Source organism: Mustela nivalis (genome assembly GCF_964662115.1).
Source record: "Mustela nivalis genome assembly, chromosome: 9".
Lineage (NCBI taxonomy): Eukaryota > Metazoa > Chordata > Mammalia > Carnivora > Mustelidae > Mustela > Mustela nivalis.
In genome coordinates this window covers 34,389,820-34,417,632 of record NC_139028.1, presented here as the reverse complement: position 1 = coordinate 34,417,632, position 27,813 = coordinate 34,389,820, and the positions used below count along the sequence as shown (strand labels likewise).

The 27,813-nt window shown below is 44.5% G+C and overlaps 1 protein-coding gene across 11 annotated transcripts in view; it reads right to left on the bottom strand.

Annotated features, from left to right (window-relative positions):
• NTM (neurotrimin) overlaps window positions 1-27,813 on the bottom strand; it is a 943,341-nt gene that overhangs the window by 162,227 nt on the left and 753,301 nt on the right. For all 11 annotated transcript variants that reach the window (XM_082683276.1, XM_082683280.1, XM_082683281.1 and 8 more), the window contains one exon: window positions 15,741-15,973. In XM_082683276.1, coding sequence (XP_082539402.1) covers window positions 15,741-15,973 — 233 coding nt within the window. The remainder of the gene's footprint in view (window positions 1-15,740; window positions 15,974-27,813) is intronic.

Genomic DNA, 27,813 nt, shown 5'->3' with positions numbered 1-27,813 from the left:
ACTTTCCCAGTATTATGCTAGCGTCTATACGGCTGCACTTATTCTAAATCTGAGGAAGATTTTTAGCATTAAAAAAACTCACTTGTCATCTGTATTAGTCAGAGCTCTCCAGAGGAAAAGAGCTAATAGGAGATATATATATATATATTCTAATATATATATATATATATATTAGAAACTGTCTTATGCAATTATGGAGGGTGAAGAGTCCTGTGATCTGCCATCTGCAAGTTGGAGAAGAGAAAAGCCAGTAGTGTAATCCGATCCTTAACTGAAGGCCTGAGAACCAGAAGTGCAAATGTCTGATGGCAGGAGATGAATATGCTAGCTCAAGCAAAAAGCAAACTTGCCCTTCCTCTGGCTTTTTGTTATAGTCAGACCCTCAAGCGACTGGAAGATATGCATCTGCATTGGTGAGGGAAATCTGTTTTACTCACTCTCCTGATTCAAATCCTGATCTTTTCTGGACACACCCTCACAGACACACCCAGGAATGATGTCTTCCTGGCTAGCTGGGCATCCCTTTGCCCAGTCAAGTTGACACATAAAATTAACAATCAAAAAGCACTGGGTGTGGTGCAAAAACAATGAATACTGTTATGCTGAAAAGAAATAAAAAAATTTAACAAAAGAAATAATAAAATACATGAAAACTTGACAAAAAAAAAAGCCTATCCCTAGCTAAATTGGCACCCATACCAACTCCTTAGATTATACCTAATCTCCAAATGAAGAAAATAAAAAGGTTATAATCCACTTAGCATGATACAACTTTCCTGCATACCACTGAGAATGTACTAATCCTTTCCTAGAAAAGGAGGTAAAGGCTTTGAGTGATGTTTGCTTTTCTCCTGTTATCCAGTAACTTAAACACTATGATGTAAAATTCACAAAAAAGTCAATACACCTTACATTACATGATAGGGGAATAAGAGAGGAAAGAAAACAAAGATGTTTGCTTAATATACGTACACATAACACAAAAGTGTTCTTCACAAAACAGAGAGAAGTTATCGAAAACCTCAAGACAAAGTCCCCATGTCTGTAACTATCCATGTGCTTATAGATGCTATAATTTTTTTCAAGATTTTATTTATTTATTTGAGATAGAGAATGAGAGAGAGAGCATGAGAAGAGGGAGAGTCAGAGGGAGAAGCAGACTCCCTGCCAAGCAGGAAGCCCGATGTGGGACTCGATCCCGGGACTCCAGGATCATGACCTGAGCTGAAGGCAGTCACTCAACCATCTGAGCCACCCAGGTGCCCAATAGATGCTATTTATAACTACCTTCTTCTACTAACTGTTCTGCATTCCCTTTACCATCAGCCCCATATCAGCTCATCATGGTTCTTAACCTGGCAGGATAACCACACTGTTATTCCTGAAAAGTCTGCTCTCTGCACTCTCTTAGTCATGCCTACATTGGGTTGTTGGTTTTCCCTTAGCTTAGCCACAGACCATGATGATACTACGATATGCCCTCAGGGATCTCCTGGATTCTCAACATACCGTCCATTTTGAATTTCCCTTGGTAGTCAGGATCAATAACCCCAAGCAGCACCATAACTCTCCTCTTTGCCTCTTGATTCAGAGGCATGAGGAGCCCAGAGTGGCCAGGTAGTGGTCTCAACCTCCAGTTCAATGGAATCATTGTTGTGTCTCCTGTTGGAAGCATTCCTCCCTTTGGAACTAAGGTCTCTAGACCAGTGGATCTTGAAGTTGAAGAGCAGGTGGCAAACATTTTGCTGGTTGGCCACTAGGAGTGATGTGAGCAGGGTCACTGCCATTTCCACCACTTGATTCTAGGTCCCATGGATCCTGGCTACGGGAAAAATAGCCATCTGAGCTCCATAAGAAGGTTGAATATGTCTTTACTGAGTACTGAACAGACTGAATATTGCCTAAAGAGAGAAAAGGGAGGGCTGCAGATGTCTTAAGATATAGCAATGAAGGATGACAATCTAAAAACTCTTTAGATTTTTTTTTTTTTTTTTTAAGTAGGCAGGACTCAAACTCACAACCCTGAGATCAGGACCTGAGCTGACATTAAGTGTCAGGTACTTAATCGGCTGAGCCACGCAGATGCTCCTAGAAACTATTTTAAAACAAAGTAGGGAAATATGGGGTAAGACTGTATTGACCTACTTAGGTGAATGGCTCTTCTTTCTGTCAGTTTCCTACTTTTCATTTGAATAACAATATAGCAACAAGGTCAGGGAGAGAAAAGGCACACTGTAATTAGAAGCATTGAACAAGCCCACTCATCTGATTTTACACAATTTCTACTAAGGAGTATACACATAATTCAGAATTTTATATTTAAAAAAAGTTTTCAATTTGACTTTCAGTTGTCTCTGGCTCTTAGTTCACTGTGCCCTGACCTGTAACTCCCAAACCCAGCTACACAAGGCTCTTCACCCACACCTGCACCTACGCTGTTCAGGTCCAATTGGTCTAGAGAGAGTCAACATTCTTATTACTTTTTTTTTTTTTTTTTTCCCTAGAAAGATCCTCATGAGCTTCTGAGACAGACATCTGGGTGGGCTGACAGGCAGTTTTTGGTAACTTATGTTTTCTTCTTCTCTGAACCTGCTATTCTATTCCTAAATATCTTTTTCTGTTTAAAAAGCCCTCCTGGTGCTTGATTCTCTCCTATCTTATTTTAAGCTTTACCCTTCTGTCGTAGGCTGGTGTATACCTTATCTCCTCTTTGGTGGATCTGATTTCATTTCAGTAAAGCTGAAAGACATATTCTCAGAATTCCAAACTGAAATAAAACATGGCACAATCTTTTTTTTTTTTTTCCTTATTTGTAAATATGGGAACCCAAAGCTTTAACAAAGATGAAAATATTAAGTTCCCTTTACTTTCAACCTTAACAAACCACAGACTGAGAAGAATACATGTGTCTGGAATAGGACCATCCAGAAAACTGAGCCCAGACCACTCTTACTGTGCATACATACCCATCCAGCTTCCACCAGCTCCCCTAAAATGTTCTTTGTCTAGTTGCTCAAGAAGAGAGGGACTTTCTCTAGGTCAGGGACACAGGATAACATGGCATAAACCACTTTCTCATTCTCTACCAGTGTCCTGCCTCAAAACTATCCCTCTGATCCATTCCCCATTCTGATGCCAAAAGTCATTCTAAACTAGAACTCATGTAATTTCCTTGCTTCAAACTTTCCTGTGATTCCCCCTCCCCTCCACAGTGAAATCTGAACTTCTTGTGTTGGCATAGAGTTGGTCTTCTTCTCAGAGGGAAGAACTCATGCTTTCTCTGCAGCCTTCCATTTAGCACAACCCATACTCAGGTCTCTTGATTCCTTGCCTTTGTGTGTTATTCCTTCCTTTTGGAGCATGAGACTCCTCTTTACCTTGCTAAGAAAAGCCATCCCACTAAACTTAGCTTAAGCCTGAGGATCATTTTGATAGAAGTAACAGAAAATTTCACATTTCCACACTCAAGCAAAGAAACACAATACATGCTGGGATTAATAATAATAATAATAATAAATCAGGTTCACTTAATAGAAAGCCCTAGTTTTCAACTTTTCATTCATATATGTTATTCTGCAGTTACTTATTTTGTGTCTACTATGTGCCAAACCCTGTTCTAGGCACTTGGATAAAACAGTGAACAAAGCAGGTCAAATCTCCATTCCCATGGAGCTCGCGTTCTCTTGGGGTGAAACACAGGCAACTCTTAAACATGTAAATATATGCAATGTGATAGATGATCTATGTTATAAAGGCAACCATACCAGAAATGTCCTAGGGAGTCCCTGGGGAGTTGCGAGCTCTATGTCCTATAGGTGATGAGAGAGACCTCTCCTGTACAGTGAGTTTTTGGACGAGAGCACCAAGGAACACCTGGCATGGGGTATCAGCAGAGAGAGCTATAAAGCCCAGAGAGGGTTGCCCTCTTGGGGATTCTAAGAACATCAAAAAGACAGGTTAAGAAAGAAAGAGTTTTAAGAAGGGCGGCAGAGAGACACTAAGTGCCACACACTGTAGAAACTTTTAGGACACAATAGGGACTTTGAATTATACTGTGAGTTGCCAACCAACTGGGGGTACAGATCAAAGGAATGACAGAATCTGTAAAGATGCCAGCAGGGCCATGCTTCCTCTGGATGCTTTAGAGAACATGTTCTTCATCTCTTTAAGCTTCTGGTAGCTGCTAACATTCCTTGGATCATAGCCACATCCTTCCAGTTTTCAAGGCCAGCAACTCTGACTCTCTTTGGTGCCTCTTCACATTGCTTTCTCTTCTGCATATGTATCAAATCTCCCTTGGCTTCCCTCTTATAAGTATACATGTGGCTATATTTAAAGCCTACCTGCCTAATCCAGGATAATCTCCCCATCTCAAACACTTAACTTCCCCAAACCTGCAAAGATATCATCATATAAAGTGACATTTACAATTCCAAGGATTAGAATCTAATGTATTTGAGTGGCTGTTATTCAGCATACCATAGCCAGTCCCAACACACAATGAATCATTTGCTTAATGATTTTTTTAAAAGAAGCTTTACAATTTCTTTGTTATCCAATCAGTAGCCCATGTGCCCCTACTACGTTCCAGATATTGGGGACAGAGTGCAAAAGCAGATGGGCCTCTTGCCCTCAGGGGGCTCACAGTCCACTGGCAAAACAGACATAACCAAGTGATCATACAAACAAATGTCAAATTATTACTGTGTCGAGAAACACAAAGAATAACATGGCTCTGAATCCTGGGGAAGGAGAGGTACTAATGCAAGACAGGCAGGTCTGAGACAGCATCCCTAAGGAATTGACGTTGAAGTTCATGATTGAAGAATAAACAGGATTCAGTGAACAAAAAAAAGGAAGAAGATGCAAGACAGAGATGAGGGAATGTAGAAAGGGCCCATGACCAGAAAGAACAAGAAGAGTGAAATAAAATCAAATGAGCATGGGGAGTCAGGAGCACAGTGTGAACCAGGAGTGGAGAGGGTGCTCATCCTTGGGCCCTGTAGGCCATAATAAGGAACCAGCTCTCTTAGGTTAAGTCTTTGAGGTCCCATCAGATTCAGGTCTGAAACTATCACTCTGGCTATGAATAGAGACAAAGTGAGTGATGAGGAGAGTGGGTGTGTGCAGACTAGCTATTTTATGATCATTTTAATAGCCAGGATCTGAAATACTAAACCATTCATTTCTAAAGTCTTCTCTTTGTGTGGCCTTCCCACATCCATACCTTTCTCCCAAGCTTAGGAGGCACCTGGCCCTTAATCCTTGCATTCTGGTCAATGGCTCTGTCCCAGTAGCCCCCCTTTTCAAACTTTAATTGCTGCCCTCACCCCCATATATATCCTGATGGGAGGGACTGGTCTCCTTCGTATTTGTATCTATCCCAACCTATATTTTGGTTCTACACACCTGGTGGTCTACATGTGTGTGAAAGGGAAAAAAAGAAAAACAAAATGTCTGATCTCCCTTTTTTAGGGGAGTAAGAAAGGACATGGCTAGCTTGGATCCTTAGGTGCAGAGCAGCAATTCCTCCTTTAAGTTCCAGTTTCGGAGCATTATAAGACCACCATAAAACAAATCCAATCTGAATTATGGGAACAAAGGGGATGAGAGCTAGAGAGTGGAGGAACATCACCAGGCCAGAAGGTCAGAAAACCAGAAACACTAGAGTCAAAGGACAGAACCAGGATGGAGAAAGGGAATACAATCCAGACAGGTTCTTGGGAATGAGGACCCACACCAGCAGCAGAATATAAGTACACAGCCAGAACAGAGAAATGTGTCTGCCTAAAGGAGTCAAAACAAGACAAATGGACAGAAGAACGTGGCAACATTTACTATTGATAAATAATAACAAAAATGAAGGATTTTAACATGCAAGAGCATTTGGCATCCTTTTATTTGGTAACTTTCTCCAAACTGGATTATGCGATATATCCAAACATTCTTATAAAATACATCTAGTTGGAAATAGATTAAAGAAGTGGGTCATTCTTCCAGGTACTTATTGTCATATTCAGACTGGAATTCAGGACTCCTAAATTCTGAAATTTCCTTCTTCCTATTAAGCTATTCAATCCCCAACGGAGCCAACACTGGGTTCATTGTGCAGACTCCCAATTAATCACAGTAGAAAGCACTATTTGCCAAGTGAAAATCCTCTATTTTGAATTCTTAATCCCCCCACCAGCTGAGTTTACCACAAAGACATGAATATATAATTGAGACATAAAGAAAACATGCCACCAAATTAAACTGTCCTAATTTTAAATCAATAAATTCTTTCTCAAATAACTTTAAATGAAGATCTCTCAAAAGAAAAATATTGTGCTCTGGCAACTCCAGTAGCATTTCACCACTGAGCCTACCTCCAGCAGAAGCCAATTAGATTTTTACCAATGTTAGACATTAATTTACCATAGAAGATATTCAACAGGAAATGAAGTCTTATGACTACATGCCAAGAGCTGACACCTTAGAGCCTAAATTACCCTGGAAACATCAGAACCTCTGAGACTCCTTCATCTGCATGTGGTGGGATCTTGGGTACCAGTGAGAAGGTGCAGCTGGCAACAGGCCAGTCTCCAGTTCCTAAGGGTATGGGCCCTTTCCTGCTCACTGTGATCCTTCCCAGCATCTTTGCTCTCTCTGGTACAATCACCATGATGACAGAACAATGAGCCCCCAGGGTCATGTACTTTTTTTGCTGGTGTACAGGGAAATGTAGCTAATCTATCTTTACTATGGAAAAAGAATAATTAGTGTGACTGCAATGGTTATAAAACATACATTTTAAGGTTTTAAAAAACATACATTTTAAGGTTTTAAAATCTGACCTCGTGGGAGAAAAGTCTTTGGCAATCTTTACCATGCAAGGGACATAGAGTAAGTTGGGGTTGGATATATTCTTTCCTTCCAATAATTCCCTCTTCCTACCAAGGTTTCTTGACCCTGGCACTTGTCATTTTCTATTCTACTGATAAACTTCTAGATATTTGTCCTTTGCCAGAACAACCTAATGGAACTTTCCTTGAGGAAGAGATGTGATGTTCTTACAAACATCAAGGAAAACTGAGCCCATTTTGAAAATCTGCAGGACTCCAAGTCCTACCACTTTTCATTGTGCACCTTTCCAGGGCTCACAGGCCATCTACTACCTATGTGCAGACTATCTTTCTGGCCATACACTCAATGACTTCACCAGAGGAACCCTGTCCTGTTACTACCTTAGTGTCGTTACTCTTCCTCCAACATATCATACATCCTCAGAATGCCAAGCTTTGTACCTGTCACTGCTGCCAGGATGCCTTCTCTCCAGACCTAAAAATTCCTATTCACTCTTGAGGGGGTTGGTGAAATGTAACCATGCAGTTTTGCTTCCCTTTCAGTGTATTAGGAACAGTTATATATAGGAGAATCCTAACCCAAGACGTTATCTTATAAGAGAGCTATTTGTAAGTATATGAATGCCTTCCGCTAGATGGGACAGGAACTCCATCTGGGTCTTTGTGTCCCCAGTGCCTAATTTCAAAATACTGTTTGATGGAATGGAAAGTTTTCAGTTGAGATTTCTCAATCTGACAGCAAATGGACTTAGACACATAGTCACCAACTTCACCCCATGCCCTAAAAGCAGGGCATTTCAATTTTAGCAAAACAAAAACAAAAACAAACAAACAAACAAACTCCAGAAGAATTATCAGGGGCTTTTGGGGGTGCCTAGGTGACTCAATCGATCAAGTGTCTGCCTTTGGCTCAGGTCAGGTCCTGGGGTGGAACCCCACCTTGGGCTCCCTGCTCAGCTGGAAGCCTCTTTCTCCCCTTCCTCCCAGCTTGTGGCTCTTGCTCTCTCTCACTATCTCTGTCTCTCTCAAATAAATAAATCAAGTCTAAGAAAAATTAAAATAAAAAGAATTATCAGAAGCTTTTTAAGTCTTTTGAGTATCTAAGCTCCTCTATCCATAGTGCTGGCCTTTCTAACACTTAATACACAACCTACAGGGGAGACCTACTGAAACCTCTAGGGATGTTGTAAGAGGGCTTTTGTAAACATATTCTGGGATTAGTCAGATCCATACCAGTGGGTCTTGAGGCTATAAAGAGACATCGTGTCATCCTTAATTAACACTGTCTGTTTCAAGTTCCGCTCGGATAAACTACAGGGAGCTTCTGATATGGGAATAAGAATCTATAGGAATGTATCTTGGAAGGGCAACTTATTCAGGATCTGACATTTGCACTTTCCCCCCAAATAAAAGGGCAGCAGGTCTTATTTGGAGGCCTCAGGGGTACACAAGACCCAGGAGGAATCAGAGCCACTATGTTATCCCAATCAGAGGCGACTCAGACTCCCTGAGGAAAAACACTTCAGGGATAAGAATTCCGTGGTTGCTTAAAGACTTTCCTTTGGGAGCCCTAACTGCTAACCTGGAGGGATGTTGCCTGACTCCTGTGAGTGTTTTTGGTGAAGCAATAGGGTCGGGCCACCCAAACTTTCTGTTTCCTTAGAGCCATAAGTGGTAGGAAGCGCTCGGCCAGGGCCACCCTGTTGTTATTTACTGTTGTGACCAGGAAGCACGGGAGCCAGAGGTCAAGTCTTCCAAACTGGCTTCCAAAACATGAGGGACCCTCCCAGACACCCCCAGAAGGCAGAGAAAATGTCATTATTAAACCACTGTGACTTTCATTACAGCAATTCTCTTAGATTCCTTTAGTCTAAGAGACTCTTCAACCCCTCCATTGTCGGGAACTACACGGAGAAATTTAAAAACTCACCAGTTAGAACTGAAATGCTTCATTTGCATGCTGTCTAAATTCTGTAAATCAATTTCAGGTAAAATGCCCTACTTCCTTGTCATTCTCCAGGGTGTTTGAGGATCACTCTAATTTTGTAGTGGGATTTAATTTCCTGACTTTTTGAAAGTTCTGTTGAATTCAGATGCACAGTCTTACGATCAGACCGAATGTGCACGTTCATCTATTTCTTGAGCAGGGCAGGAAGAGGAAAGATAATTTGGAAAGCAGTTTGGGATGGTAAATGTGACCTACTGTCACACAGACTATGGAAGCCCGAAGAGCACAGATGTACTCAGAAGGTGACTTCTGTTGATTTAGAACCGAATGGTGACGCTTCCCTCTACTACAGGCTCAGCAAGCTGTGGCTTGAATGGAAATTAGTCAGTACAAAGGTCTTCTCAACACTACGGGAGCCTTGTAGCGCTAGGAGGGCACATTGCTTTCTAGGTGATGTGGCTGCAGAGACAGAAATCTTTGCTCTCCACGTAAGGATTAGAGCACATTATTCCCTTTGATATGTTGTGCTTCAAATTTCCTCTTGTACAGGTTCAGAGTGGGGGAGGGGTTCTATGGGGCGTAGGTGTCCAGAAATTAAAAGTTATTGTTCCTGTTCCCTTAATCATAATAATGAGTTTAGTTTGACAAGGTCAATTAATTATTCAGGATTGGAAAGCAACACGATTATACAGATCAGGCGGGTAAGAAGAAAGGGCTTGGAAGACGAAGACAATGAAAGGTAAATGAAGGGCTGGTACAGCCAAAGCTCCATTGTTTGCAAGTCACCTGCCCGTGCTGACTCTCTCCCTGGCCTAGGCCCTTTCTCTCTGGAATTCCTCTAAGGCAGGGAATGACAGCAGCATCCTGGCTTCTTTCTCTCCTTCCTGCCCCATTCCAGAGGCATTAGCATCTCCTCCCTTTCATGAGCTTCGGAGCCGTTTGACTCCACGAGACAGGTAATTAACTATCAAACAATAGCAGGGATTTTCAGATTAATTCTGCTTAGGAAGAAACTGGAAAACTCATTTACACCAAACAAAAGGGAGGGGGTGATTAGATACTCCAGTGACAAAAGAGAGACCTAGATAGAACCTAGAAAAGTGCTAGAGACCAAAAGCTCTGTTAATTATTATTATTTTTTATTATTGCTATTACACTAATATCCATGTCTTAGGAGCACTGTGGGCTAACATCCGCTATCATGCCAACATGTGGCTGAGTGAGATTAAAACCCCTCAAGTACAGCGCTCAGGCCTCTGCACCTGGATGAGAAGGCCCTTCGCTAATGTTCTGTGGACCACCAGGGAAGCTGTGCTCAACTGTCACACAACGGCGCTTGCAAGACAGTGAAAGCTTTGAGAGGGCTTTCACGATCCCCTTAACTTAGCAAACAATTCAATCCCACAAGGTGTTTTATTGTCTCTGAGCTCTCCACGAGACTTTCTCTTCCAAATGCTTAGCCACTTTAGATACCCTGAGGAGCACCAGGATCAAGAGAGGAATAGGGTTAAAATATGCAGCTGGACTCCAGAAGCAGCCACTTATTAATTACACTCACAGAGCAGAACACCCTGAGGTCAAAGGGATGGAAATCATTAGACCCAAATTTCAATAAATCTAAAATGGACCTCCCTCACGCTGGCCTAAAAGATGGTGTTCTGGCTGCCTAAGTGGGCGTGAAAATATGTGAGTGGTATTTCTTAATGTTCACCAACTCCTTCTGTGTGGAGTATTCAAGGCATCTAACAATTAAGAAGTCCAGAGATCTGAGGTTCTTCATGAAGCCGTCACACAATGCTTTAGAACACGAGGCTTTCGACGAGTTAGTACCACCTTGTTCTAGAGTCCTCAAGGTCCTGGTGTGCTCCCTCCCCACTCCACACCCATATTTAACCAACCTCCAAATTCTGTTTTCCTTTGGATACAACTTCAGACTCTGGTTTTTCTTCTCTGCCTTAGCTAACAGAAGAACTCCAGTCCTCCACCTTTGTAGTACCCTTCTCTTGTCTTTAAAAGACCTCTGTCTTTTCTTATTTCTGTCTTGTCTCCAAAACCCCATTCTCTTTTCCATACCACACCTGACCCCTTACATTAATGAAACCCATTCTTGCTTTCATTTTGCTTTCACATGTACTGGCCCATTGCCCAAAACTAACTTACTTTCTTTCTTTCTTTCTTTCTTTCTTTCTTTCTTTCTTTCTTTCTTTCAAGATTTTATTTATTTATTTATTTGTTTGTTTGTGTATTTGACAACAAGAGACACAGCAAGAGAGGGAACACAGCAAAGGGAGTGGGAGAGGGACGAGCAGGCTCCTCACAGAACAGGGAGCCCAATGCGAGACTCAATCCCAGGACCCTGGGATCACGGCTTGAGCTGAAGGCAGACGCTTAACAACTGAGCCACCCAGGCATCCCCCAAAAGAACTTTCTAAGACAAGAGAATATTCTATTTCTCTCCTGGCTAATAGAGTAGCCACTGGTCATACATGGCTACAGAAGCATGTAGCTAGTGCAACTGAGGAAGTACATTTTAAATTTTATTTGTTTTTAGCCCATTTAATTTTCAATAGCCATTGTGGTGAGTAGGTACTTCACTCAGTTCTCTTGTCCCTTTCCCCTTGCCCACCAGCCCCTGCTGATGCCTTTTCCCTCTTCCTCTTCCCACACTGCCCCCAGAGCCGATCTCATCTTTAAAGCTGTCCCTTACTCCTGGCTTATCTGGAAGACTCACTCCATGTAATCACCTGGGCTCAGTGCCCGTAGCCAGAAGCCTGCTCTTCCCTCCATGTTGACCCTGAACAACGCAAATCAGAAGAACTGTCACCTTCTTCTGGAAGGCTGGTCTAACATTCTGGGCCACAGAGACTGAGATCGCTGTGGTTTGACACTCACACTTACTTCACCTGGTACTCCCCATGGTGTCACTTACTAGCTGCTCCTCCAGCCCCTACAGTGCCCACTGCAGGAGCACTCCTCTGCAGCCCAGGCTAGGCCAACCCAGTCTATGTTCTAGCCACATCACCAGCCCTGCCAGGACCTTTGGAAACCGGTCCCACCCCCTCAGCCTGGGGAAGATTTAGGAGAATTTAGGTAGCCCCAGAGATAACTAAAAAAAAAAAAAAAAAAAAAAGCACATCGAGAACTTACCACCAGTAAAAGATTGTCCTGAGGATTGGAAGGACAGGAGATGATGTGTATAGCAGAAGCTCTGGAAACCATGAACCAAGGAAAGACCCCTAGCCCTTCATCCTGGGCTTGAGCTCGGGGACCCACCCATTTTCAGAAGCACTGCCACATAAAAAGACCAGCCTGATTACTGTCAAGTCTTTTCTGAATCTGTTAAAATGTATAATCAGAGGACATGCAGGTAAGAGGACCCACATTGCTGGTTTTTCCTGATGGGTGCCCTAGAAGGATTCAGCCAATAGTAGCTATACTTCCAGAAAATGAATTCTTGGTCATGGCTTGGGCAAACATTATAGAAGTCCATCTCCACACAAATGGGAACTAATTCTTTGCAGGCAGCTTTTTATTCATCTCCATGTGCTAAGCGATTGGCCAAAGTTCTGTAGCCAGAGTTGTTTGTCAGCAATTATAACCCCTATGGAGGAAGGAAGGAGTACTAAGGGCATGCACAAAGGGCCAAAGGTCTGATTCTCAGACACCTGCAGAGGCGGCATCACAGCTGCCCGCGAGAACTAAACATACTCAGTCACAACCATGGAGAAGACCCAGAACAAAGAACTAGTGGGGACAAAGGGTATGTTGATAACAAGAGGAAAGATACTCTCTCCCTGAAGCAGCTCACATGATACTATGGAAGTGTGATTACCTTCCTTCTGTGTAGGTTTATTTGTATGTGAAGCTGACCACATATATATAAATATACATACTCAGAGGCAGACAGTTGGTTTAGTTCTTTCTGCTGCTGCTAGTGTGTGTGTGTGTGTGTGTGTGTGTGTGTGTGTGTGTGCACGTGCAGTGTGAGTATATGGCTGTGAGTATTTAATGACTGTAATGCCATTTTGAAAACTTAATACATCTGACTTTCATTCCAGCAGCATTGTGTTCAGGGTTGAATAGCAACTTCAACAAAATCCAGACAGTCAGCTCCTGCTAGGGGAATTAGGGTTTATGTTCAGTATAATAAATGATCCCAAGATAAATATATTCTTTTTTTTTAAAATGCTGGATGGTGATGTATCCTCTTTCCAATACAGAGATGGGGGAGTCTAGCTCTATTTAGTTTGTCTTATTGTTTTTAAGAAGGGGGACAGGTTGGCTCTGAAAAACTATGGTCCACTATTCATTAAAGTGTCAATAATGCTCAGCCCAGGCATATCGACAGCGGATTAGCTTGGGCTGAGTCTGTGTACAAGACCAGTGCCTTTTTTAACCTAGCTTGTTTCCAGATCAATACACCCATCAGCATTCGAAAATTAGCCCAAGATGAGATTCCAATACTTGAGGTGGCGTGTCATGCTAAGAGGCCACCTAGCCAAGTCACAGATGTAAACACCTAGCTGGGGATTAGACATTTTCCATTAGCCTGGACATGAGCGAAGATTGATGTAGACCTCCTCGCCGTGCCCCTCCCAGGTCTCTACCCCACATGCACTCCGCTTCCCCTCTGGATGCTGTCTAAGACCTCTGGACTATAATTCCAGCCATTTCCTTCAATAAGCATTTATTAAATGTGCACTTTGGATCAGGCACTCTCCCAGGTACTTAGGGCAGGAATGTGTGGGTGTGTAGGTCTATGTGTTGGGAGGGGAGGGCTTAAAGAAAAAAAAAAAAAAAAAAGACAAAAACACGGTCCTTATTTTCAGGGAAGTTTCGGCATTTTCCACTCTTTCTTCCATACTCCAGTTCCAGAAAGTTCCTGGCTTGCTAAAGTGAATGTCGTACTAGTGTGTGTTTGTTAAATTTTCTTTGTCAATGCAGGGTATCGTGCTCTCAATAGTAAGTGTGTGCAGGTCAGGGCATGAAAGGAGCATGGGGGATGGCTTCAGAAGCACCCCCTCGTAGAGAATACAGATAGTGCCACTGGAGCAGTCGTCAGACCTCCTCATCAGATGTGGCCCTCAAATTATGTTTCAGTCAACTATCCATCATAAAAAAGGTTTTGACCAATTGATTGATTTTTAAATTTTTTTAAGTAGGCCCCATGCTTAGCATGGAGCCCAATGAGGGGCTTGAACTCATGATGCTGAGATCAAGACCTGAGCTGAGATCGAGAGTCGGAAGCTTAACTGACCAAGCCACCCAAGCCCCCCCCCAAATGTATTTTACATAAAAAACATATCCACCCTGAAACAAAAGTCTTAGGGAATGATACTTATTCTGCTGTTTGTAATATGGTGATAACTTCCATGCAATTTCATCGCCTTTAAAAAATTTTGTTTGCATCCAGGAGTTTGAAATATATTTATTTATAAAACAAATTAATAGGAAAAGTCATAATATCCATTCAGAGGAGTGAGAAAAAGAAATAAGAACCACACGGTGTCGCCAAGCTCTGGACCAGCACTGAGGGGCACAGAGGTCCCCCTGCTTAGAGCGAAGGCCACAGTTCTCATGCTGTGCTGAGTCTCATCCCCGCTCACCTAGCCTGCCCTTCCCCAGCACATGTCCAAACCTGGGATGTACATTCTCTTCCCTTCTTACAGATCACGTTCCCGAATTCCCCCAGCTCCTTTGTGTTCTTCCTTCTCCCGCCACTTTCCTGCTCTTGTTTCTCTAGCCGAGCATCTGACAATCTCTTCCCCTTTCTTTGGCTGCCCTGACGAGGAGTGGTGGCTGAAGGAACCTCTGCTGGAGGAGCTTCTGGCCCTAGATGCCCATCAGCTGGATGAAGGGAACTAGGGATCAGGCTGGGAAATAGACCCCAGCAGAAAAGGCAGGCTCCACTACTCTGAGCCTAAGCCTCTGAGATAATAAAATGAGCTAGTGGTCCACTATAAAAGAATTTTAAAAAGCTAAAAAGTAGTATCAGTATTTAAAAAATATTGGTGGTTAACATGGATACAGCTCTATAGGTGCCAGACCCACTTCTAAATATCAGATAAAATTTAGCAAGCTCATCACATCAGTGACTCTGCTTTACAGAAGGATACCCTGAAGCCTAGTCAGTAAGTTGATTCGGGTCTCACAGCCCAAAAGCGACCAAGTCTCATTCTGGCCCTATGTCCACCATGGTAAAGTGCTGTGTGAATCTTCTGGGGCCAGTTCTTCTTTGTGGGAAACAGGCGAGCACCACACCCAGGGCCTGAGAAACAGGGAGAGAGAGGGCAGAACCCAGAGAGATGCAAAACCAAACCCAGTATATAGGCCTCAAAAGCTGGGGTTGAGGGGTGCAGAAAGAGGGGGCAGGAACCCAGGGTGTCAGCAAACATGGAGAATCAGACACAGGTTATTAAAAGGGAGAAACCCAGGGCTGAGAGATGAGAGACGCAAGCAAGCAGGAGACAGTGGGGGTGGCTGTTAAGGGCGTGTCCCAGGTGGGCGTTTAGAGCATCTGTGACGGGCTCTGCTTTCTTTGAAGCCTGTGGGAGGGTATGGCGTGTGTGTAGTGCCAGAAGAGCTAAAACACAGATCTTAAAATAAAGCAAGCTTAGAACTGGATAGAACCTTAAAAAAAAAAAAAAAAAAAGAAAAAGAAAAAGAAAATCTAAAGAGGAGAAAAAAGCCAAGGAAAGCAATAATTAGAAGATAATTTTCTGAGAAAATATATTATTGGAACAAAACCAAAAAAGAAAATCCTAGTTCTATTCAACAGGAAAACTTATGTCAAAATTCAGCTTCAAATGGCAGAATGACAATTAGTTGTTTTGTTGTCCTGTCCAGATGGAACAGACAGAACTCATCTCTGCCGAGGATCACAGAAAAAGTGTCGGACATGGGTTCTCCCAGCCACTGCCCAGACCGTGCAGCCAAACCCCGCCTACCTTGCACAATGAGGTGGACCCTGGAGGTCTTTGGGTGGTTGTCTGTCTGCACAGAGCAGGTGTACGGGCCCTCATCATATACATCCACGTTCTGGATCTCGATGCTGTACTGGGTCTGGGTGTTGCTCAGGAGGACCACACGTGGGTCTAGGCACCATTTGTCATTCCCAGCGTAGAGGATGGTGCTACGGTTTAGCCAGGCCACCCGGGTGACCCGGTTGTCAATTGTGCACCTGGAGGGAAAAACAGACGGGTGAGTCCAGGCACCAGAAAGGAAGTGGAGGCAATCAGAGTCAGGTCTTCTTAGCAATGCTAGGATGACTTTTCACCATGCCCTGTCTTCACCCGTCCACCCCCTTCCCCAGTATACACACATAACATTCCCTGTCTTATTGTTATGAGTGGCACTTTCTGGAAATGGGCAGCAGAGATCTTGTGCAATTATAGCCTCAGAGCACTGGCTATCTGAGTCTTCTGGGTCCTGAGAAGTTCAGCACTGAGCACTGAAAACCAGCTGAGCAAAGTACCAATTCCGTAGTCATAACTATTTGGTAGTTACAGTTGGAGGCATCTTCCATACCCAGAATGGCTAGACCCTCGGGGAACCATCAGCTCTCCCTTTGCACAAGGATTCCCATGCTGTAGGTATTTTGGGAGTACTAAGTCATCCAGTACTTATAACAACCCTATGAGCAAGGTTCTGTTGGTAGAAGGAACAGAAGAACAAAGAAACTAAATATTTCTCCCAAGCCACAGAGATAATATGTGCTACATTAGAGAGATCCAGATTTTAACTACTAAACATTATCTCAGAATAGCGGATTCTAACAGAAGGCTTCTGAAGTCAAAACTAAATATGGACCACCACCATTGCTATTTATCTTCATTACACCCAGGGGCAGAAATGTTCAATTACTGCGAGACTAAAGGCATTTTCCAAAATCTCAAAACTGTTTGCACGTATAAAAATAGATTTCGTCTTTTTTATTTTTGCATCTGGAGTCCCCAAATTGTGGAAGCTCCCTTCTCTTTCCTTATATTTTCAAATCTCCCAGCTTCTCTCGCCAAGTCCTAATCACATCTCTCTGTCTGTATTCATTTCCCTCTCTCAGTACACCAAGTATGTTCTATGGCCTTAGGGGAAATTCACAAACACAGTGTCCTGATCCTAACTACAATGCTGGAAATAGCAATGTAGCTCAGTATGTATAATGATACCTCAAATTTATATATTCTTTTGCAGTGTACAAAATACTTTTATATCCACACCGTTTCTTTTGATTCTTGCAGCCAATCTGTGAAGTAGATTATCTTACCCATTCTCTACTTTAAAGATCAGGACTCCACCATTTGGAATGCTCTGAGGAATTGGCCAGGTTAGAGAGCTGGGAAGTGACAGGCATCTCAGCCAGGACATCTGGCTGATTCCTGGACCTGTGTGCTCCTCAGAATGTGCAAAGGGAGATTTTTCCCTGGGGAGGGACACCTGTCCCTGCTGAATTCTCAAAATGGTCTATGACCATAAAAAACCTAAGAACTGCTGCTGAGCACACCAGCTTCCCGGGTGGTCCCTCTTGAGATGAGATTTCCTGTACTGCACCTTCTTTCTGCTTACATTTCTGTAAATGTCACAGGATCACTGCAGGGCCACTCAGGCACACATGGGGAGCCTTGCTGAGAATGCCTGTAGGGAAAGCTGCTCCACCAAAAACACCTTTGCTCTGGTGTCCAGCAAGTTCTGTGCTATTCATTGTGTTTCCCAGACAATGCAGGATGGAAATGACTTCACTAGGAAAAGATCAAGGGAATGGGCCACTTGCGTCAGAATCGCATGAAGGGTTTGTTACAGGGGTTTAATCTTACCTCCTATCCTACTGATTCAGTCTTTGGGTATCCAGAAATACGAATTTCTAACAATACCCCAGTTGGGTCATAGACCTACCAAAGTTTGAAAAACACTGGCACAGAGTTGTGTGTCTGAGATCAGCTACATAATTTGGGGGTAGTATAAAATGAAAAGGCAGAGCTCAGTATAAAATGAAAAGACAGAGCTCATTTCAAGATACTGAGAGCAGAGCACTTAACCATGTGCAGTGTCCTTCTGAGTGCAGAGTCTGTGTGTATAATACCTGAGTGAACATACCCTAAGTAGACCTTGCAGTTTATTGTGCTTACAGTGATTCTTGGGAATCACATGTCCTGATTTGATAGGTCTGGCGTAGATCCCGAGAGTTTGCACTTTCAAGAAGCTCTCAAATGACACCAGTGCTGCTGGCTCTAGACCATTCCTTAGCATAAATCTTGAGTATGAAACATATGAATATTAGGATGGGGAAGCACTGAGCTAGCAGCTCACTATGTAGAAGTGTGGTCAGAAAACCAGCAGATCACCATCCCATGGGAGCCTAGTAGAAATGCAGAAACTCTGGCCCTACCTCATATGCAATGAATTAGAATATTCACTTTAGTAAGATCTCTAGATAACTAGAATACATGTGAAGTTTGGGCTGGTCTAGAACACATTTCAAGACTGCCTCTGGCTTTGAGGACTATACTCAGAATGCTGTCAGTGAATGAGAGGTAGAGAAGTACAGCCAACAGAGGAGGCACCTGAGGCCATCCCTTCTCTTAGGTTCCTCACAGATGTCCCTGATGTTTGTCATCGCAGGCTGCCTTACCTGGAGTGTGGACTTGGAACCAGAGTGGTTTGAAATTCCTGAAGAACAACACACTCCCCAGCATATTTTACTAGTAACACACCTGGGATGTTATTTGTCTTAATTACCTTAAGGATATCCCCTGCTCTAAATTGTACTTGGCAACTCCTGGATGGCTCAGTCAGCTGAGTATCCCACTCTTGATTTCAACTCAGGATGTAATCTCAAGGTCCTGAAACTGAGCCCCATGTCAGGATCTGCTCAGAGCCTGCTTAAGATTCTCTCTCCCTCTCTTTGCCCGCCCCCAGCTCTCCTGCACACCTTCTCTTCCCCCTCCCCTCTAAAATCAATAAATAAATACTTGGAAAAATAAATTTTGTTTCGACCCAAGCAGAGAAACTGTGAAATTCATATTCATGACTAATATTTATTGAAAGCATCTTCTTGTATGCCTGGTACAACACAAGGCTATTACATAGACTATATCTCAAAAATGTGGTGGGTTCACTTATTAATGCCAACTTACAGATGGGGTTAAGTCACGTTTAAAAAATATCCAAATTGAAAGAATACGTGAATCGATCAGAATCGCTGTGGTATTAAGTTGCAGAGTCAGGATTCAGGCCCAGTTTTATTTTGTTTTGTTTCCAATTCAGTGTTCTTCAAGGTCCTTATAAGCCCTCCCAAATGCCCTCCAACATTTAAATTCAGGGTGCGTCAGAATTACCTGGAAGCCCTGATAAAGTATGGATTGCTGGCCCCTCCCTGGCCTGGAGACCACATTTTGAAGTCCATTAATTTAGACATCTGGTTTCTGATGTCTAAATCAGATGAGGGCTGCAGAGTGAGTGGGCACTAGGAAATGACCCTTGTTTGAAATAGTTTTCCATGACTTTACAGGAGAGAACTTCCTTGTAACCAATAAGTTCTGGGAAGCCAGAGCTGAGGCCCGGCTATTTGCTCCTCCAGCAGCTAAAATGGACCCACACACCAGGTGAATGGCCAGCTGTGGCATAGGAAATTCTGATCCACAACCTCTTCATGGCTTGGATAATTGTTTCTGATGCCCACAGTGGGGGCATCTCAGCCTCCTGATGAATCCAAAAGGACGGTCCTGGGCTTCCTGGGAGTGCCTAATTATTGGAAACTGACTGCAACGACGTCGTCTCACTGCTCTGCACTGCGCTTCCAGGGCCAGAGATGTTCATTTGCAGATACACTAATGCTCCGAACACAGCCAATTTCCAGCCCGGTTATGCGGCCCCTGTGATATACTACACTGAAAAGCTGGCATAGCTTCAGCTGTGGTTTGGGCACATCCAAGGTCATGTTTAGATGTCCAAACTGTCACTGCTGGATATCAGTCTTGCTGAGCCTCCCCGGCATTACTGCCGGCTTCTGCAGAGATGGATCACAAAAGTAACTTGGCAGCCAACTACTGTCACCTCCTCGTACCTGTCCCCATCTATCTGTCTCATTTATTGAGTCTCCACAACAATGCAGAGGAGACAATTCTCCCCAGTTTAAAAAAAAAAAAAAAAAGGTAAAAGCAAGCATAATTGCTCCCTCAGAATGCCCTGGTTGTTGGGGAGTCAGTAGAAGACTGAGGTAGGAAATTCCATCAACAGCCTCCCTGTTTTGCAGAGATGGCCCTCAACATAGTTCTGCAAAATGACACCTCAAACACACCATGGTATTTCATGTCTCTCAGGAAGGTAACTGACTGTATGATTAAATGGGAAGTGGGGATCCCTTCCAACTCGACTCTTCCCAATCCAGGCATGTACAGCTGGTGAGGGCCACTTATCAGAGGGAAATAGTCGCAGGTCAGCAAGGGAATGGAGAGACAGAAAGAGTTGAAAGTGCTCTGTCCAAACCTTGAAATCCTCTCAACTAACTTTCTTTCTTTCTCTCTCTCTCTCTCTTTTTTTTTTTTTTTTTTTTTTTTTTTTTTTTAAGATTTATTTACCTGTTTGAGAGAGAGAGAGAGAGAGCAAGCTGGGACAGGTGCAGAAAGAGAAGGAGGGAGAGGGTCTCAAGTTGACTCCACAGTGGGTGTGGAGCCCAACACGGGGCCCAATCCTGTGACCCTGAGATCATGGTTTGAGCCAAAATCAAGAGTGGAATGCTCAACTAACAGAGCCACTCAGGTGACCCACCTCTCACTTTTTCCCTGAATTCTTGAGATACACTAAGCTCCTAAACCAAGCATCATCTCCTCCCATACTGCCAGATATACAAAGATAAACAATCTTTGCTGACCTAAGCCTTCTGGATTGAGCTCTAGGTCTTCCAACTCCCCAACTCCAAACATCTCTGAACTCTGAAAGCCCTCTGTCCTCCTGCCTCAATACTGCCCTCACTTCCATCCATCAGCCCTCTAGCCAGTGGCCATCAGCCTTCAGCCTTTGTGGGAATGGCCTTCTCCTCCCATCAGGAACTCCTCGCACACGTGATCCCCATGGACAGCCCATGGCCTGACCTATGCAATATCCTGGCAGCATCAAGACAGACAGACAGACAAAGCCTAGTAGAGATGCTTGTTTATCATTTCATTGATGAGGCCAGTGCCCTTCTCAGTCTGCAAGTCTGTCTACATTCTGCTCCTTGGAGAAATTTCTTCTTAAAGAGAGAGCAAGCCTGTTCTATTTTAATAGAGATCATCCAGGTTGGGCAGCTTACATGGATCGGCAATGCATTTTCTTTAATGATGAAAAGGTTCATGTGTAGTTGACTGGAAGAAGACCAGCCACAGATGCCCATGCTGGACATTGCACCTGAGCAGAGTGTACGGCAGAGAAAGCTGTCATACCTGTCATTTTCTACAGCTGCACCAATTGTGCCAAAGCTCTAAAAATGCAGCCCTCTATGTCCTCCATCTCTTGCTGATGAATAGTGACATTATTACACTTGCTGCATTTATACATTGAGGAATAGGAAAAAAAAAAAAAAAGATTAAGCAAGCCCAGGATGAGGGCCTGCAGAGTTAAAACCATAAAAGTATGGACTCAGGGCCTCAAGCCACTTTTGGATCTGGAAGGAAATGAGAAAGGGAGAGAGACAGTGGGTGTGTGTCTACAAATTACAAGAAAAACAGAACAAAAGTATCTGCTTGGAATCTTCTAAAGGCAGACAAAGAGAGTGTTGAAATAAAGAGAACGATTATTGAAGAAGGAGAGAAAAATCTAGGCTTGACCTTTCTTAAATGCACCTGCCTGAAGATCCGAGGGCTACAATGGATCCAGACAGTGGGTAATCCAACCATTCCTTCTGTCAAATGGCCCTTCAACTGCTTTTGAAAAGCAACACATCTCAAGCAATGCTTGAGTCTACAGTAAAATAAGAGCTTCCGCCCTTCACAGCACCTGGTCACAATCTCCTCTTATTGCAGAGAAATGCTCCAGCTGCCCCTAAATTTGGTACCTTTGAGCATTTGGCTGCTGCTCTGCCCCTCCCTGCAAGCTTCACAGACAATCATTGCGATGCGGATTGCAGAGAAATACCACCAGCCAGTCCCATGGAGTTGGCATGGACATCTTCCAGACCTTTTCCCGGGGGAAAACCATCAAATAGAAAAGGCAAGATGCTTCATCACCCACCTGCTGAAAATTCAGACAGCACTAGTACCTTCACTGAAGAAGAAGGCTTCCCTATTGGGGTTGCTAATTTTGCCCCTAGTAGAGTCTAAACTCAAGTCGATATTTGTAAAATTGTTTTGGATCATAGTGAGGCAAGAAACACTGAACTTAACACTCAGTTCACGATGGCCTTGAATCCCTCAACTACGACTGTTTTTGCTTAACATTAAAAAGAAAAACAGATGTGTGCTAGAAAGTCTGTGCCTGGGTAGAAGCAGAAATCTTAGAAGAAAGGGGCATAGATCGAGGGTAAAACCCAACCGTGCACATACCACCCTGGGAGCTCACACTGGTGGCAGGTAGCTGCGGCCTATAGGGGCTGGGGGGGTTGGAGAGAGGCAAGAGAACAGGCTCTGAACTCAGACAACTGGAATAAAAGTCCCAGGTCTTGTGTATATTGCCTCCCAACAAGCCCTCCAAACTTCTCTGAGTTTCATTTCACTCATCAACATTTTCTCCTGCATGGGGTTAATGAGAGATAGAATGGAACCAAACATGCAGATGAATTGCTTTGTGTGTAGTTGAAACTCCACAAACAGCGTGGTTCTACAATCTATTATACATACGGCTTTCCCATCTTCTTTGCATGTATGTTGCATCTCTTACTAGATGGTAAGTTCTTGAAAGCAAGGGCCACGCCTTATTTTTCTTACGTGCCCCGACATGACATCCTGTTGAGTACAGAGTAAGCATTCAATAAATATCTATTGTCAGTTTCATTTTTGTTTAAAATCTCTCACCTTCCACAAACTTCTGAGAAGTATAAGATCACAGAGCCTGTGTCTAGAAGAGCCCCAGGCCGCGAGGGTAAACTACTCTGCCTGCATTTACAATATAAAATGCATACAACTCCATCGATGCACGCTCTCTATTTGAGGGCATCAAAACAGTGGCGTCTATCACCTTTTACTTCTCTAATGTCTTGAACATAAATCCAGAAGGCTTGGCCTTGTGAACCTCCAAGGAGTGTTCTCCATAAGCACACCTACCCATCTGTCTTTCCTGTCCAAGTCAAATAAAGTAGCATCATCTCAAAACAAACTGCTGAGCTGGGTGGGCTGTGACTTGTCTGAAATGAACGGCACAACATTTTGATTTGTGCCGGTGGCAAAAAAAAAAAACCATTGCTACTCAAATGTTACTGGGGGCTTGGGACAGCCCAGTAGGTCCCATCACGATTCTAAGCCAGAGATCCCAAAAGCCATTTCCTTGCTCAATAGCTGTGTCACATGCATTTAGCAATGTGGGCAATAGGGAATCATGGTCTTGTTTTACAGCCATAGACAAAAGCAACAGAGCCTCCCCCTGCCCACCCCCCGACCCCGCCCCAGGTGACCAAAGCCAAGCAGCCAGGAAACTTCTCTTCTTCTCTATTTTTTTTTTCTCATTCCTTTTCCTGACATATACAAAATTGTCCAAACATAAAGAAGGGTTCCCTGAACCCCTTGAGCAAAACCAACATTCCCTGGGCGAGGGATCCCAGAAGCGCTGACAGAAACTTTAATGGAAATTCATCCTGAACTGCATTTGCCAGTTGAACCTTGGGCTTCCGCGAATGATCTCCTACAAAGCCCCCTCTCACCTCCCAGCCCCACTGCTTTAGGCAAGATCTGTATCATGTACATTGGACTACGTCTCACAGTGACCTGAGCACTCTGTTCGCATCTGGATTCAGCAGCTCACTATTTTTAGAATGTGCTTCCTCACTGTGTGTGAAACAAATTCCTTCCCCTATCAAGGCCAATTTAAAATATTATTTTGTATCCCCACTACCTTTCTTCTGTAAAAATGTTTAATCCTTCATGAATGATCTCCAGACATATTTTAATCCTGGTGTGTATTTCTGCTTGTGGTCCATTTTCCTGTGATGGGTGGAGTCTATGAAGACAGGAAGTGTATATTTGTTTCTTCATTCCCAGGACTCCTGGCCACATTCAGGACGATTTGGATCTTGTGAGAGTCAGGGTGGCCGTGAGGTGAGAAGGCAGTTGCTAAACACAAGAGGGCCGGCAAAAGTCCCTCTGTCAAAAATGACAGCCCCTAAGCAGTGGACCTCTCCCCACAGCCCTCTCTCTCTAGTAGCAGCTGTGACCTCCTCTTTATCTCCTCAGCCCTGTAGGTGTTAATATTGCCCTCCTATACTAGTCCTGCTGTCCTGACTCTTCCCTACACTTTGGCTCACACCTGGCAAATATGCATTTTATTAAACTCTCCTCAAGTTACTCAATTTGAGCACACCATCTTTTTTCCCTGCAGGAACGTTGACTTCTGTGGTAGCTTGTACAGTACACTCTGTGAAAGGTTTTTTTTTATTTTATCTTGAAGACAAGAAGAACCGGAGAACCAAAGTGAAGACCTTTGCAGTGGCTACCTCAAAAAACTAACAATGGCTATAAGAGACACCAACATTGATCTTGTCTCATTGTCTTCTACTGAGTAGCCCCTCCCGGCATGGAAAGAAATGTGATTCCAGGAAAAGATTCCTGCAATCTTTTCCTTCTTTTCTTTGTCTCCTCCTATTCTGGTCCTTGCCAGCTGGTCCACGTAAAGCCTGAACCAAAATGGAGCTTCATGCAGAAGAAGTTGGACCCAGAGAGGCAGGTTATAAGTAGGAAGCACACAACTGTTATCTGTTCCAGACAATTTTCGCAATGACACTGGAAAAAACAGGACTCACTCAGGTAAAGTGAAATGGACAGGACATATTAGACATATAGTGCCATGTTGGAAAAGGGGTCTGGAAGTACCCACCTCCTCCCAAGCCCAGGATCAGGAGAGGCTATGAACGATGCAGCTGTCTGGTAGGCCTCATGCCTAGGAGTCAGCCTCAGGTGAAGTAGCATGTGTGTCCCTCTGCTCCAACTCTGGGACTAGCTCCAACTCCAACTCCTTGTTGAAACAACTCCACATCCCTCTCCCAGGCCTGGATCCTGCCTCCAGCACCCCTCCCATCACCAAAAAAGATCGCCTATAGTTAGGGATTGAACACTCCCCGGTGGGAAGAACCTCATGGCCTAGGAGGCTAAAACCACCTCTTAGACCAGTGACCCCTACGGTCTTCCTTCCTTCCAGCAGGTATAAGGGTGACACCCAGGCAGTTCTGAGCAATCAGCAACATGTTGCCTTTCTACCTGGTTCTCACTTGGGAGACTGTGTACACACATGACCCTGTGTCAGGGAGGGAGGGTTTGGAATGAAAGCGATCCCGTTTGAGGCCAGAGCTCTTCTTTTCCTCGCCTAGAAAGGAAGAGACAGTCTGCCACCTCCAGCTCCCACAGCACACTAGAAGGAAGAACAGGCCAACTAAAGCTAGAATCCCAAAATGATACAGAGAGCTTCTGGGTTGTTCTCACTAAATGACCCTGGCCACACAATTAGTTCCCCTTTTGGCAGCACCACTGTGTCTCCAACCACTGCCCAGGGCCCACCTGGGAGTCAGGGGCAGCGGCGGTAAGCAGGCAGGCTCCCTCCCAGGCTACAAAGTGCCACTTCCAACCCCTAAGAGGCTGAGACACAGGTGGAACAGAGAAAGAGAACCAATGCAGAGTTGCACGGAGTAGCGGTGAGGCTTCTGCTCCCCGTGCACATCCCCTGCTGGCCTGTGAAGAGAAAGGGTTCCCAGGGTCCAGAAAAACAGGCACTGCTACAAGGAAATGTGAAAATAATTAAGCAGGGAGAAGCTAATTGGCTCTCTCCAGATAGCTAATCTATGTGATGTGACACCTTGGTGGGGGGGAAGGGCAGGATGTATCCCCAGAAAGACAAAAGCTCTCAGTGGAAGGAGCAGCCTTGGCTTGTGCCTACTGCCACCCGGTATCCTCATTCCCCAGGGGGAAGACCTCGCCTTTTGCCTAGTTTCTGTCAGGTTTCTTCCTCTGTTCTGTGGCAGTTGTTTGTTAGAGGAGCACTCTCTCAGTGGAGTGCCAGTCTCGCACACTTGTTTATTGTTAAAGGCATCTGTGGACCAGCCTTGGTGCCCTCCCCCACCCCCGTCATAAAACAGAAGTTGGCTATATGGAGACGTGTGGGACGTGGGGGTGGACACCAGGATGCAGGGATGGGGGGACCAACTGGCACTCTTAGCCAATTTCATCTTTTTACCAAGGATGGTGGGAAGCCTTAAAATACCTTTCCTAAGCCAGAAGACCTAGAAAAATGTCTTCCAGTGTGTTCACCTAAGGGAAGGACATACTGTTCTGCCTTAATTCCTGGAGGAAAAGATCTGGGGATCAGGTTAGAACAGTCTCCACAGTCAAGATGTGGCAGCCTGCCAAGGGGATCTTAAGCACGGAGGCAGGGCACCAGGAGCAAGGGAGGCAGCAAGCACGGCCTTTGTCCCTGGGTCTTGGATCCTCTGTAATGTCCCCACCTGGGCAGGACAAGGCTCAGTGTTCAGACCAACTCCCCTGGGTCCCTTTCATTATTTCTGTGCCTCTCCAGGTCTCTGTGTGCCTCTGCTTTGAACAGTCCCCACCTGGGGCTCTCCTTGCAGGGCTGCCTTGAGGCCACAGAGCCCCTTTGCACACACTCACAGAGCTGGAAGTGTCCAGAAGCCCATGCCCCGTGGGGCAGCTGGCAGGCAGCAGGCTGGGGAGGAGTGGGGAAGCCTCTCTCTGTACTTGCCAGAGTCTCTCTGCATCCAACAGAAGCCGCACCTCATGGATATTTGCCTGAAATCGAGCTTTTCCTTGGCTTTCTGCCCTTCTCTGTCCTGCTTTCTCCCACTCTCTCTGAGTTCTCCTGGGAGCACTTCCTTAATAAGTCACTTCAACACAAACTCCCATCTCCAGGGCCTGCTTCTGGGGCTCCAGAACCGAGACAGTCCTATTTGTAATTCTCACAAAGTTCCTGTGATCAAAAGGAGAAACCTTGAAGGAAAGGGCAATAATCCGGAGGCTGTAAGAAGGTGCTAGAGGGATGCAGACTGCTCTATACCAGGCACAGGGTTGGGGGCAGGGGGTGTCCTGGGCTCCAGATGGAGGTGGCGGGACCATGGAAAGCTGGAAGCCAACAAGAACTAACAGGGAGGCAGGGCCATCTAAGGACACAGGAACCAAGGGAAATGCAATCTACGCAGGTGCAAGTACTGAAGGAGACAGCTGGTGACAATTTCAGGTGTGTGGTGGGGGTGGCTGGTGGATAGGTAGGGGGTTTGTACACTGGCAGTCACACAGAAACAGGAGCCCTGGGCTCCTATGGAATCACAGATACATTTACATAAATGGAGAAAAGGTGAGAAGATGTTCTCTGTAAGAAGGAAATGAAGTTTAAAGACAAGAAGTTGGAGACGGGTCAGATGTTTAAGGTCTGGTCTGAGAGAAGTAGGAGCTCTGTAGGGATGCAGAGCTGGCGTAAGCAGGAAGGCTGCAGTCAGCCTGGAGAAGCTCTAGAGCTGCGTTTGGAGGGCAATTGACAGGATGAAAATCACACTAGGGAGCAATGCAGGAGAGAGAAGACAGTAGATGTGGGGAGCACGCCACTGCCAGAAACAACGTAAATGCTGAGGTATCCTCTTCTCAAGAAGGTTTCCCCTTCCTCACTTGCTGGGTCTTATTCATGCATCAGATATCTGATCCCATGTTCTCCCATGGACATGATCAAGTTAAACCGGGCTGACGGGAGGTACTGTGAATCACAGGACTTTCCCCCATTCTGCAAACTATTTAATAGCCTTTGTCCTCCCAAGGATCCTATCCCCGGGGTTATCCTTCTCTTTCTCATTCTTTGACCTTCACATCTGGTTGTTACTCCAAAGATGTGGACAAACTGGGATGTGTA